At 38.5% G+C, this 12,479-nt stretch overlaps 1 protein-coding gene across 4 annotated transcripts in view; it reads right to left on the bottom strand.

The window, feature by feature from the left end:
• Positions 1-12,479, bottom strand: part of UBQLN1 (ubiquilin 1) — an 84,373-nt gene that overhangs the window by 36,099 nt on the left and 35,795 nt on the right. For 2 of the 4 annotated variants that reach the window (XM_047102656.1, XM_047102648.1), the window contains exons 8-11: positions 9,619-9,702; positions 8,272-8,387; positions 7,875-8,043; positions 4,514-6,498 (exon numbers count right to left, since the gene is read on the bottom strand). In XM_047102656.1, coding sequence (XP_046958612.1) covers positions 6,346-6,498; positions 7,875-8,043; positions 8,272-8,387; positions 9,619-9,702 — 522 coding nt within the window. In that variant the 3' untranslated portion in view covers positions 4,514-6,345. Of the gene's footprint in view, positions 1-4,513; positions 6,499-7,874; positions 8,044-8,271; positions 8,388-9,618; positions 9,703-12,479 lie in introns of those variants that run through there. The other 2 variants (XM_047102672.1, XM_047102664.1) reach the window with 2 other exon arrangements.

Raw genomic sequence — 12,479 nt, forward strand, 5'->3', positions numbered from 1 at the left:
TCTTCTACAGTATTCTACACATAGGCAAGTTACTACTTCTTCCTTGGGAAAGAGTAAGCATTGAAGAAAATTGTGTTCCTCTAACATTTTCCCCCTTCTGGGATCATAGTTATGGTAAATTAAGAGTTACAAATCCTTTGACATTCTACACATCAAGAAGTGGGGCCTAGGACCGTTAAATCTGGCCAAGCTAAGAAAGACCATTAAAATATGGGAGAAATGACATTAGACCAACTCAGGGCCCAGACCTTTGAAAACTGACAGCGTTCATAAGTCTCTCGAAATACTTGATCTTGAAACCTATCAACCATGTTGTAAAGAAGCACAAATACTCTGTGCAAAGGCCCACATGCACAGGAGATGAGACCCCGACCACACTCCCAGGTGAAAGAACGTAGGAATTAAACACCGGTGGCAAGAAGTTGTCCCGAACGTAAATACCCCAGCCCCTGTGCAGTTGCTCCAGCAGTATTCACCAAGTCCTACCCAAACTGTGGGGTAGTTTGTTACGAAGCAGTAGACAACACAGCACAGGGGAAATTCCCTTCCCTCTCAGAGCAGCTTTGGAAAAAGAAAAAAAAAAAGCTAGCTTGAATACACAGAAGTACTTCAGCACTGACCTTTTAAGAAAAACTACTGGGACCTCTAACGTGTGCCTCGCTCTGTTTTAAGCACAGAGTGGCAAGTAAGACACACTGGTGCTGTGGATCTGGGACAGGCTACGTGTCAATCGGGGAATCTGAAATACAACAAATGTTCACAAGTTTAAATTGGAATTACAATCTGAGCGCGTGTTTCATCGCTGTCCAGCTCTGCAAGAAATCTCAACCTCATCCTCTTCCATCACACAAAAGCTGTGGGGCAGGGGGTGCTTTTGATCACTCCTGAAAGGGCTGGCCACAAAAAAAATTTCAGAGGGGCTGGAACGTACCACTCCGAAACAAAGGAAGGGAATATGATGGCTGGAGAGACAAAGAAAGCCTTTCCCTCACACTTCAGCCTGTGTAACAAAGGGGTGCGTGCATGTGTACTTGCTTATTTATAAAACCTATTCTGGGGATCACAAGCTAGTTAACTCCTTTCTCTTTGTACTTTTTGGTAGAAAACAATTACCCCGTATTCTCCACCTAAATCAAGCTTTCCCCCACTCCAATCACTTGTACTGGAAGACAAATATGCCGTGGTACTTCCCACCTTAAAAGAATACAAAAGGCTAACTTCCTGCACACCACCACCACTCTCCTCGACAGCTGTGCCCCCATTTCTCTGACTCTCTTTACTTCAGAACTCTATGTCTGCTGATACCTCCTTGGTGCACTCTAACCAGAGTTTTACCCTCATCATTCCATAAGACCCCTATCACAGTCCCGAAGGGAGTAGCTCCTGATATTCAAACCAAGACGAGTACGTAAAGCAACACACTTCATTTACCATCTTCCTCCTTGTGAAAGCGTTCCTTCCTGGCTTTCAGGGCCTCTCAGTTCTACTTTGCTGGTTTCCTCTCATCTCCCTCAACTGGAAAGTAAGAGTAAACGAAGGCTCAATCCTCCCAAAGTGTGTTTATCAACACTCACTCTGCAATTCATCTGGTCAGGATTTCTCAATCTTGGCACTGTAACATTCCGGACCAGATAAATCTTAGTTGAGGGAGCCATCCTGTGTACTGCAAAATGTCTAGCTCACAGGACGCCTACAGCAGCCCCAATCGTGATGTCAAAAAAATGTTTCTCCAGGGGTGCCTGGGTGGCTCAGTTGGTTAATCATCTGACTCTTGAGGTCACGATCTCACATTTCGTGAGACTGAGCCCCATGTTGGTCCCTGTGCTGGCAGTGTGGAGCCTGCCTGGGATTCTGTCTCTCTGCCCCTCTCCTCCTCTCACCAGCTCATGCGCATGTGCGCTCTCTCAAAATAAATAAATATTTTTTTTAAAAAATGTGTCTCTATGGGGTGTCTGGGTGGCTCAGTCAGTTAAGCGTCCGACTTCAGCTCAGGTCACGATCTCACAGTTCGGGGGTTTGAGCCCCGCGTCGGGCTCTGTGCTGACAGCTCAGAGCCTGGAGCCTGCTTCAGATTCTGTGTCTCCCTCTCTCTGACCCTCCCCCGTTCATGCTCTGTCTCTGTCTCAAAACTAAACATTAAAAAAAAAATTTTTTTTTAATTAAAAAAAAAATAAAAGAAATGTGTCTCTAGACATTGCCAAGAGCCCCCTGGAGGGCAAAATCACTTCTGGTTGAGAACCACTGGCCTAGTTCTTTGGCTTTCAATACCAGATATATACACTGGCAGCTACACAACTTGGCCATAGCCTGAACCTCTCTCTTCCAACTGCCTTCCTATTATTTCCACTTATATGTCCTATCAAGTACATCCCACTTAACACATCAAAACAAAACTTCAGATTTATCCTCCGCCCCATAGATGTCTGTACCTTGTTCACCCTGCTTGACACCTCTCTTGCTCTTAACCTCAGTTTTATTCATCAATAAATTCAACTGGCTCTGCCCTCAAAACATACCTCAAATCTGACTTCTTAATACCCTCCACTGCTACCAACCCAGTCCAAGCCCATGTGATCTCTCGCCCAGATTATTACCTCCTGTTTCCCTGCTTCCACCCTGGTTCCCCTAGCCCGTGGTTCTCACCTAGGAACTTGTTAGAAATGCAAATTCTCCTCCAAACCCAGAACCAGTACATCAGAACACCCTGAGGATGGGACACAAAACCTGTGGTATTAAGTCTTCCATATCTGAGGCCACTCCCCTCCCCTCATGTCTCCAATCATATTCCCTACAGCACTGTCTCCCTTGCTCACCTTGCCCAGGTACACAGAACTCCCTGTGTTCTATAAACACTCAGAAAGCTCCCATCACTGGGCCATTTCATTGGTTGTCCCTCTTCCTGGAAAGTTATTCACCCTCGCAGGTCACCTTCATGTCTCTATTTAAATCTCACTCTCAATAAATCCTTCTCAGACCACCTACATAAATAACACCTTCTTCCTGAACTAGGCTCCTTACTCTGCTTAATTTTTTTGCCAGAGCACTGTTACTACCTAACCAAGCTAAATGTATAGGTTCTGTTTATTGTTGTCTCCCTACATTCTCCTATGTAAACCTCAAATGGACATGTTTTATTTACTGCTATACTCTGAGCAACTAGAAAAGAACCCTATACTTAACAGATGTCCAATAAATGTTAACTTTCTAAGGCAATGGCTGCCTGTGGTTGATTAAAGGAATGATACAAATGTGCAGTCAAGGAAGAACATTTAATATTACTTAAGTAACGAACAAGATTTCAGAGCAGAAAAAACACATTAAAACAAAACAAAACAATGAAACAAACACAACAACCCAAACCCAGAACTGTAAGGCAAACGAGAGGGACAGAGTGCAGCAGTTGACACTAAAATTAATCACTTCAAATTAATCACTGGTGAACAAGGCTTAGGAAGACTTCAGATCCGAGACCAGAAAGAACGGCAGGTAGGCTTTACATAAAGCATGACGACAGATAAAATACAAGAAGAGAAGAGAGTACCATGTGCAATACCAGAGAAGTGCAGGTTTGCTAAGGGCACTTTTCCCAAGGTGTGTTCGGTGAGAATGGATTAGACAACTTTAAACAGATTTCTTTAATGCAGGGCTTCCTGGTGATGTTAACATGTTTAGTGTTAATCTCTAAGAGAGGAAGTAGAGTATGCAGCATTTCCCTGCCTTAACCACACAATCTTGTGTTTTGTACAACCATAGACATGCAGCCACCCTTAACTTGTATTACTGTTAGTGACATTTTCATCCGTCTTATTTTGTTGTAATTTGCCTACTGAATTAACATAGTAATAATGTCTCCCCAAACAAGACTCCTTTCATTCGTATATTTAAGCAGAGTCTGCCGCTCCAATTCTGAACACCAGAGGCCAACTGCCATTTATCTGACTGTTCAATATTCTCTACACTTTGTTTACAGTACCACAAATCTTGCACTTGGGAAATAAGATTCTGAAATGTTATCTTCACGATTCCATTATTTATTCAATTTACAATTAATAACCCAATATGAGAACAATGTAAGCCTAAAATATTTTAAGTGTTCTTAATGCTTTTGAGAGTTTTTAAGTATTTTGAACTCCTAAAAAGGTATTTAGATCTAAAACATATTAGAACCAAACAACAAGATAGTACCATCGCAGCAGCTGTAAGGTACTCAAGAGATCACCCAGTCCGGTGTGCTGAACAGGCCTCACCAGCACTTTTACAGCAAAGATATCATGATGTCTTTACTCAAAGTCAAATAACAGTTAGGTACCAAAAGCAGCAAGCAGAGCCCAGGTCACCTGACATCCAGTTGGTTATCTTTTTAATACACAATACAGTGTATACTCATTTTAATTGGGGAAACTTAAAAACTGATAAAGAATGGTTTAAGTGTGATAAAATCTGGGGTAAATCAACTTCAGTAGTCTTGAAGACATCTTTTTCTATCTACAAAAGAGGCAAGACAAACCAAGTGTAAAAGCTAGAGATTTATTGTTATTTTGTGATTAATAAATTGTCAAATTGGTTATGACACTACCCCACACTGTATACCACCATTCGCCAGTACAAAAGTTTCTTGACCACACTGAGGCATAAGGCAGAGAGAGCAAAGACACATGAATATCATCCTTAACAACGTCCTCTAGTCCTGCCTCTCCCTTGATCGTCATTCATGTTTTCCTTCTGGGGAAAGTGTCAGAACTGTGCACGGGCTGGTGGGCAACCTGGCCTCTTGACCTTTTTTAATAGCAAGCAACTTACAGAAGTAATGGAATTCAACTTGTATTTCCCTTGATTTTATTGGTCTGAACTCATTTTAGGTTACTTTAACATTTTAATTTCCTGTAACTGTACATGAGAGAATATAACGACCTAAGAGAATACTGAACCAGAGTCAGCCAAATATATTACTGACCCCAAAGTTATGTTTTAATTGGTCCTAAAGGAATGTACCACACCCCAACAGTTTGAGAGTTAGGCAAACAGAACTTCTTTGGGGAGGGAAGAAAAAGGCTGTAGAACAACAGCCCAATGAATTCAACATTGTTAAAACGGCTCTTTGTTTTTCACCCCTGAATGATACCTCTTTACTACACTATATGCACAGAAATCCTAACAGAATCTTGGTTGCCAGTACTATTTAGGCTGGCCCAATCCAGGAGAGACCCCCACCCCCCGCCCCCAGCTCCCCTTCTCTGAGGCTCTGAAAAGCACAATATTTAACTATTTCTTAATAGAACTACCAAAACACTTCAGAAACAAGTGGCTCACAAATCATTTTAAATTTATGTATTGCCTGTGCATGAGAAAACTGATAAACCCAAAAGATAGTTCTATTTTTATATGGCAATTAAAAATAACTGAAACATCAAGACACTTTCAGTGAAAGCAACATTTCAATTACAAATCGTAATGCCTGTTAAACTACCTATGGGAGAAGCTGAAGAGTCCTAGAGAGATGCACTTTTGGGCTGTACTACAGTGCCCCTTCAGTCTGCGCAAAGATGAAGGTAATTTACAGTCAATCTGTGAATGTTGACACAATGTTACATTATGTTGTCTGTACAATTAAATGTCCTTAGAGAGATAACCAGAATCAGCTTTTCTACTATATTTCCAACAAACCTAACCGGCACTTTTGCTGAGAGATGTTTATCAAAGATGCTGTAAGATTCTACACAATTAGGAAATACTCAGCTTTAAAGTATTTCCTTAGCTCCACTTTTTTGGTTACAAGTGCTTTGCTCAGATAATCTATTGCAGTATGTTTCTAGAAATGCAATCCCAAATGTGCATACTATCTTGTATACAAATAAAGCAAAAACTCTCAGTAGTATAAATCTTACAGCATTTTGTTTGCAAAACTACATGCCAAAGTCACAATAAGCAATATTGTACCACAAATTATAGAGCGCAAATGATTTGCTTCTTTTTAATGCTTTTATTCTACATAAATTACTACCATAGGCTAATGTTTAAAAGCAAATAAACTGGACAGATGCAGGACAAAAATCTGTTCACCCAACTATAAAAGGTGATTTTTTTTTTTTAAAAATTACAATAAATGCAGAGTGTTTGATGCATGCAGTAGCCTTAAATGAAAAAGCATTGATTCCCACCGTTAAAAAAAAAAAAAAAATACAGAGAAACCCACACATCTTACTGCACTCCACCTTAAAATGCATCATATTGGGTTTGTTTATAGCACAGAATTCCAAGAGTCAAAATGAAATAAAGCGGGTATTTTAAAGATTTAAGAGCCGTTATCAAAAATAAATTACATTTTCTCAAGATACAGAAATGCTGCTATGATGGCTGGGAGCCCAGTAACCTTTCAATAGCGGCATTGATATCACCTCCTGTTGCTATTAGCGCTTGCAAGTTTGCTTCACGGTTCAAAAATCCCATTGCACTGAGCTGTTCCAGTTGTTGCTGAAATCTGACTTCTGGATTCTGTAGCTGTTAAAGGGAAATAAAAAAGAAAAAAAAAAAACTAACCAAAACTCTAAGGAAAATCAGTCCGTGTCACACCTAAATTCTAAAGTTCTAATTGCTTTCTTACAACATATGCTGCTCTACTAGGCTATAAAAGCACTGGCTCTCTTGAAACATGGTCAACATATTTAAAAGTCCATTAGCACTTAATTTTGTTACTTTAAGTAGTCTTATTTATACTTAAATGATCCTGTCAGATAAAGCACAAAACTCTGCTTTAAAAAAAAAAAAAAATCGTTTAATAAACATCACCCATTAGATATATTTAAGAAGCTGATAAATATGCAGGAAATGTAAGTATATATACAAATTAGTTCAGAATTAATGATTTTATTTTGTACTTATTGCCAGTGTCCTCACATACACAATTCTAAAGTTCGAATGTGGCTTAGAATGGGCACCGGATGCCTGCACTGGCCAGTCACGTGTCCAGGACAGCTCGAGGTCCAGGCCCACGGAGTACACAAACAGCTGCACCAAATCTTTTTCCAGAAATGAAGACAAAAATACACAAATGATCAATCAATCCTGGCTGATGTGATAATTAATGGGGAGGCCTGTAGACTGTTCAACTTCTATAACAATTCTGTCCAATACCTAAAATCTTTTCTTAATTATTCCATCAATATTACACTGAGCCAGAGGCCATATATTGGGAATACAAATACTTCTATAAGACAAAACCCTGTCCTGTTTCTTTAAAAGGCTTAAAATCAGAAAGCATGCTGTATTACTGCCATGCGGAATTATGGGGGCAATCTACTGTAGCGGTTTGAAATGGCTACCATCTTTGTACAATGGCAGATTCTTAGTAAAGCTAATAAATGTTTCTAGATGTAAGACATTATTAGAAGTCCACATTTTTAAGCCGTATTTGTGAGGTTTACATATGTTACACAAGTTCCCAGAGGAGATGGTAGTGGGTAAGGTGAGGTGGCATTTTTTTCTTTAAGTCAAAATACAAGGACTAGACAGAACTGTAGTTACAGTAGGTTTAGGAGGTATTTGGGATAATCAAGTGTATGTTCCTCCCTGACAAACTTTTATAAAATACAACAAATTTCAAGTGATTTCCAAAGAGGGACTCTAAAAAACGCATTTTTAAAGGCAACTTCCAAATAAGGCAAAGTTGCAGCATTTCTTCCCTACAACTTTAACGTTTCATTCAGTGTCTAATAGTACACCCAAGTCATTCATTTTCGTAATGCCTGTTTTATAAGAGTGTGCTTTTTATGACATTCTAAACCCCGGAGGACTGTCTCTTTCTGTTTTTGGTTGTTTGTAGAAATTTCTAAGTTTCCAACAAGGAATATAAAATGTGAGCAGAAAAGAATCTTTACCTGAGGATTTACTCCAGCGAGAGCCTGCAGCATTTGTTGGATGAACTGCTGGTGTCCAGGTTCAGTGGCTCCTGTCGTGGGACTTGGGTTGTCACCAGGCGCAGAGTTAGACCCGCTGCTTCCTGAAGAACCTCCAGTGCCTCCTAATGCCCCCAGGCCAGGAGTAAACCTAGGAAAGCACAAATTGGTCATAAACCCTAAGCTCCTGCAACAGGAGGCCAGACCAGGCCAGCTGATGGTAAGCTGTTATCTTCTTAAAATGAGCATTTTCAACTTTGAAAATTAGGTCTTGAAAACAATCCCAACAAAAATAGGCACAACGATACCGAAGTATGAAATGCTCAGAGAGAAGAAATAACCACTATGCACTTTCAAAATCGCCCCCAAATAAGCATACCCTGGGATGAGGCCGGGGGCTTCCGTTGCTAATGTCTGTAAACCCTGTTGAATCTGTAACAAGGCCTGCATCGCTCTAGGATTTGACATTGCTGATAATGTATCCGGATTCTGCATCTAAGGAAGAAAGAAAACAGGTGGTTAACAAGGGAATTAAAATCAGTGAAAGTAAAATTTAAATGTTTCTTTGCTGTGTTTCTGGAGAAAATTTATAACCTTACTCCCAGACACTGGTAATATAGAATTTCTTTCCCCAAATAAACACAAGCACCTCCTCCTTGACAACAAACCTAGTATGCAAATCATTAACTGACCTCCTCCCAAGTCCAGCATGAAAGCCATTTTTCATAATGAAAGACAATCAGGAGCTACGCTCCCAAAGCCACAACTGTTCCCCTTCTCCAACAGAAGATAGAAGTGTTATTTCTAAGAGACAACCTCCAACTGCACAAGTTTATTTAACATGGTAATATGGTGAAAGCCACCTATTCCTCCTGACCAAGCGTTATCTGTTGCCAATGTAACAATTTTACCAGTAAGATACACTCTAAAACCATAGTTCCGAATTTGAAGTTAATACGTGTGTCCTGAGTTCAGCTTCACTACTTCCAAATATACACCACCTGACTGACCAAAAAAGATAGGCTAACATTAACATCATTACAATAGATCAAAGACAATAACTAACCTTGGATAACGGCTTACAGGCCTGAGATCATTTGTATGTTTAAAAGCCCTAGAACTACCAGTTTCAAAACACCAAGACTGACTTCTCTTTTGTCTTTTTAAATAATAAAATACCATTCCAATCTCAAGTATTTTTTTATAATAAAACCTTCCTTATAGAACAACTCTGCCAATTTTAATCTTGCTAATTCCGAGTCTGAGGAAATGAGATCTACCCCTCAAAAAGAGACATTCCATTAATTTGAGGAATTAACACATTACAAAGAAACCAAAGCTGTAAAATAGGATAGGGTAGTGCTCCTTCCCATTACTCGAGATTAGTTAAACCATAAAGCATAACATGACACAATGAAGCACTTCAAAGTTAGTAAAGTGAAAGGAAATGGTTTATGGCATTAACGAAGCATTCAGAATCCTAAATCCTCAAAAGCAAAAACAAAATGGTCCTTTCCTCAGAATTTATGTTTAAGAAATATAAGCAAAAGGTCAGCAGTGAAATGGGGCTCAGTTAAGATCAAGCTGAATTCTCTGTGAATTGACAGCATTATCAAACTAACTTCTATGTTTTGCTATCAGCCAGAGAAGAGCAAGGAAAATGTTTATCATCAAACTTTTTCAAGCAAATCATTACCGAAGATAGCTAGCATCTTTTCTTACTCACTTGTTGGAGGAAAGTTGGGAGCTGTTGTCTCATTTGTTCTTGAAGCTGAGGATTTCCAGCAAATAGGGGATTATTCAGCATCATCTATGGGGCAAGTGTTCAAACAATTTTAACTGGAAATATCTGAAACAAGTAATGTACCTTGTTTAATAGTCTATCTTCCCCCAAGTGCCTAATCTGGCACTTACAGGGAGGAAGGTAGAACATGAATAAAAAAGGAGAAGGGAAGATACTGTCCACAAGAGGGATCTCCAGAAAAAAAAAAACAAAAATAAAACAAAAACGAGGCATCTTCTCTCTCAATGAGAATGGTGATTATGATAATGACATGCAATATCCTAAAAAATAAAAACAATCATTTTCTTAGGATTTTCCTTGAGCAAAGGTGAATATTTGCCCTTAAAAGAAAAATGGGGGTAACTGGCATTCAGGAGGATACATTTTCTGCTACACTGACAGAATAAACATAAGCATCAATACATGAAACGATACATGGCTTGCTTAGACACCTCAACACACAAGTGTTGCACAGAGAACAACCCAGATCTGGAACCACTAAATCTACCTGCCTACTGCAAGACAGCTAATATTAGGTCCAGAAAAATAACACACTGCAGAACAGCAACCAACTTGCCAGAGAAATGGAGCTGCTAGGTGAAAATCAACCCATGACTAGCACCAACAGATCTCTGGGGAAAGTATTAAAATACGTTAAGACCCGAAAGATGTAAATCCATTTGAGAACACCAAGGTTAGCCTCTGGATTTCACCTCACTACCACCAGAGATGAGAAAAGTGGCATACCTCCTATCATTCAAATAGGTGTTAAGAATTAAAGTCAGGGTCAATATTAACATTAATACCTGAAAATAAGATTACAATACACAGCATAACCAGAAACTAATTCTCATAGCTTTGAAAAAGACAAAAGTTTTATCACTTTCCCCACATGGAATGAAAAATCAACTAACAATGATTTACTGATTGCCTATTTACCAGTCCAAAGTCTGGAGGGTAAAGTAAAGTGATCCTTGCCCTCAAGTAGTTAACCATATTTGAGAGCAATTAACTATATGTACATAGTAGAAGTATAGAGAATTCCACTTTCCCTCCTCTGCCTATTGTTACAAAGTGGATTATTTAGTTAATTTCAACAAAATAACTAAAGCAGAAAGAAGCCAGTGTTTTATGGATATACGATATTCATTTCAAAGTGACCAATAAATTCACAATAAATAAAATAATACCTACTTGAGATCAACAAACCTGCTTCTTTATTGGCTCCAGTAAAAAACTTTTTATTACAAACAGATTAATCAAGTTATCACATTTATCTTTCAGGATTCAGGTCATTTAAGAAAGCTTGTCATCTTATATGGAATCATTCTTTCTCAGAAAATCATATCTCATTTGATTAGGATATTTCTCCTAACTTACCTGACTATACAACAATACAGTTTTTATACTCAGACTTTTTTGAATATCTAAAAATCAAAATCAGAATAAACTGCAAACTTTAAACCTTCTGATAACCAGAGTATGTTGTAAATGTTTCTAAACTGTCTACAGTATCTAATCTTCTTTGTTACCATTTTGCTTTAGGGTTGAAAAAACAATACATGAAAGTGCTCAAATGACTCTATAGTGTTGTTAGGCCAATTAAATGGCTGAGAATGTGCTTATTAAAGTCAAAAAACTTAAACGAGATGCACATTCAATGCTAATTAGTCAAATAGACATTTAAAAACATACAAATATGATCACTCAACATATATATTTTTCTACACTCATTTTATTTATTTTTATTTAAACACTTTTGTTTTTTTTTTTTAAATATGTTTAATTACTCACTTTCCCAAAGCCTCTGTGTCTGAAGATATTGAATACAGACAACCACAAGAAAAGTTAACCAAGCAGTAAAAGAAAAGCAATGATTGAGAAATATAATTGTGTCCAAAACTCCATCTGTTTAAAATCCTAGAGACTTGGGACATATATGACAAAAAATCACCACCACCACAATCATCAAGAAGTATCCCACACTTATTTTAAACAAAAGTGCTGTGAACACAGTAAGCGACACCATTTAATACTAATAACTCAGAATACTTTTACATTAATAAGAGTATACAAAAACTCACCTAAAAACTTGTTCTCTATTTCCAATTTCACAAACATTAAAGAGGGCAGAAGTTATTGCTGAGGACTGTAACTCAAAGCTATCTGCCATTATGTACTTGAAATCCATATAGTTCCAAAATTTAGAAAATGAAAATCATTCCATTTGACATAATGAAGAAAGTGATTACTTTTTTAAAACAATTTTTTAGTGTTTATTTTTGAGACAGAGCATGAGTGGGGGAGGGGCAGAGAGAGAGAGAGGGAGGGAGACACAGAATCTGAAGCAGGCTCCAGGCTCTGAGCAGTCAGCACAGAGCCTGATGTGGGGCATGAACTCACGAACCTGTGAGATCAGGACCTGAGCAAAGTCAGACGCTTAAACCGACTGAGCCACCCAGGCGCCCTGAAACTGATTACCTTTAAAAGCTTTTAGAATTTTGCAAATGGGTATACACTGTAACGGGAAATCTTTAAAATCCCTAATACTCTACACAGTAAATATGAACTATAGATGATCAAGGTTATTTAACAATTCTCCAATGTTTTTCAATTCCAATGGTTCCTAACCTAGGGGCCATCAGAATCACCCAGGGAACTTTGGGGATAGATAGAGGAAGTGCAATGTAATTACATAAAAGTCTCTCAGAATGGAGCATGGTTTGTTGTTGTTGTTTTTAAGCTCCCAAAGTGATCCTAAATGTTCAGCCAAGGTTGAGTTCACTAATTCCCTTAGTTACGGT

The sequence above is a fragment of the Lynx rufus genome, unplaced genomic scaffold, assembly GCF_022079265.1.
Source record: "Lynx rufus isolate CCGP_SWC_20201006 ecotype Redwood Valley unplaced genomic scaffold, mLynRuf1.p SCAF_10, whole genome shotgun sequence".
NCBI lineage: Eukaryota > Metazoa > Chordata > Mammalia > Carnivora > Felidae > Lynx > Lynx rufus.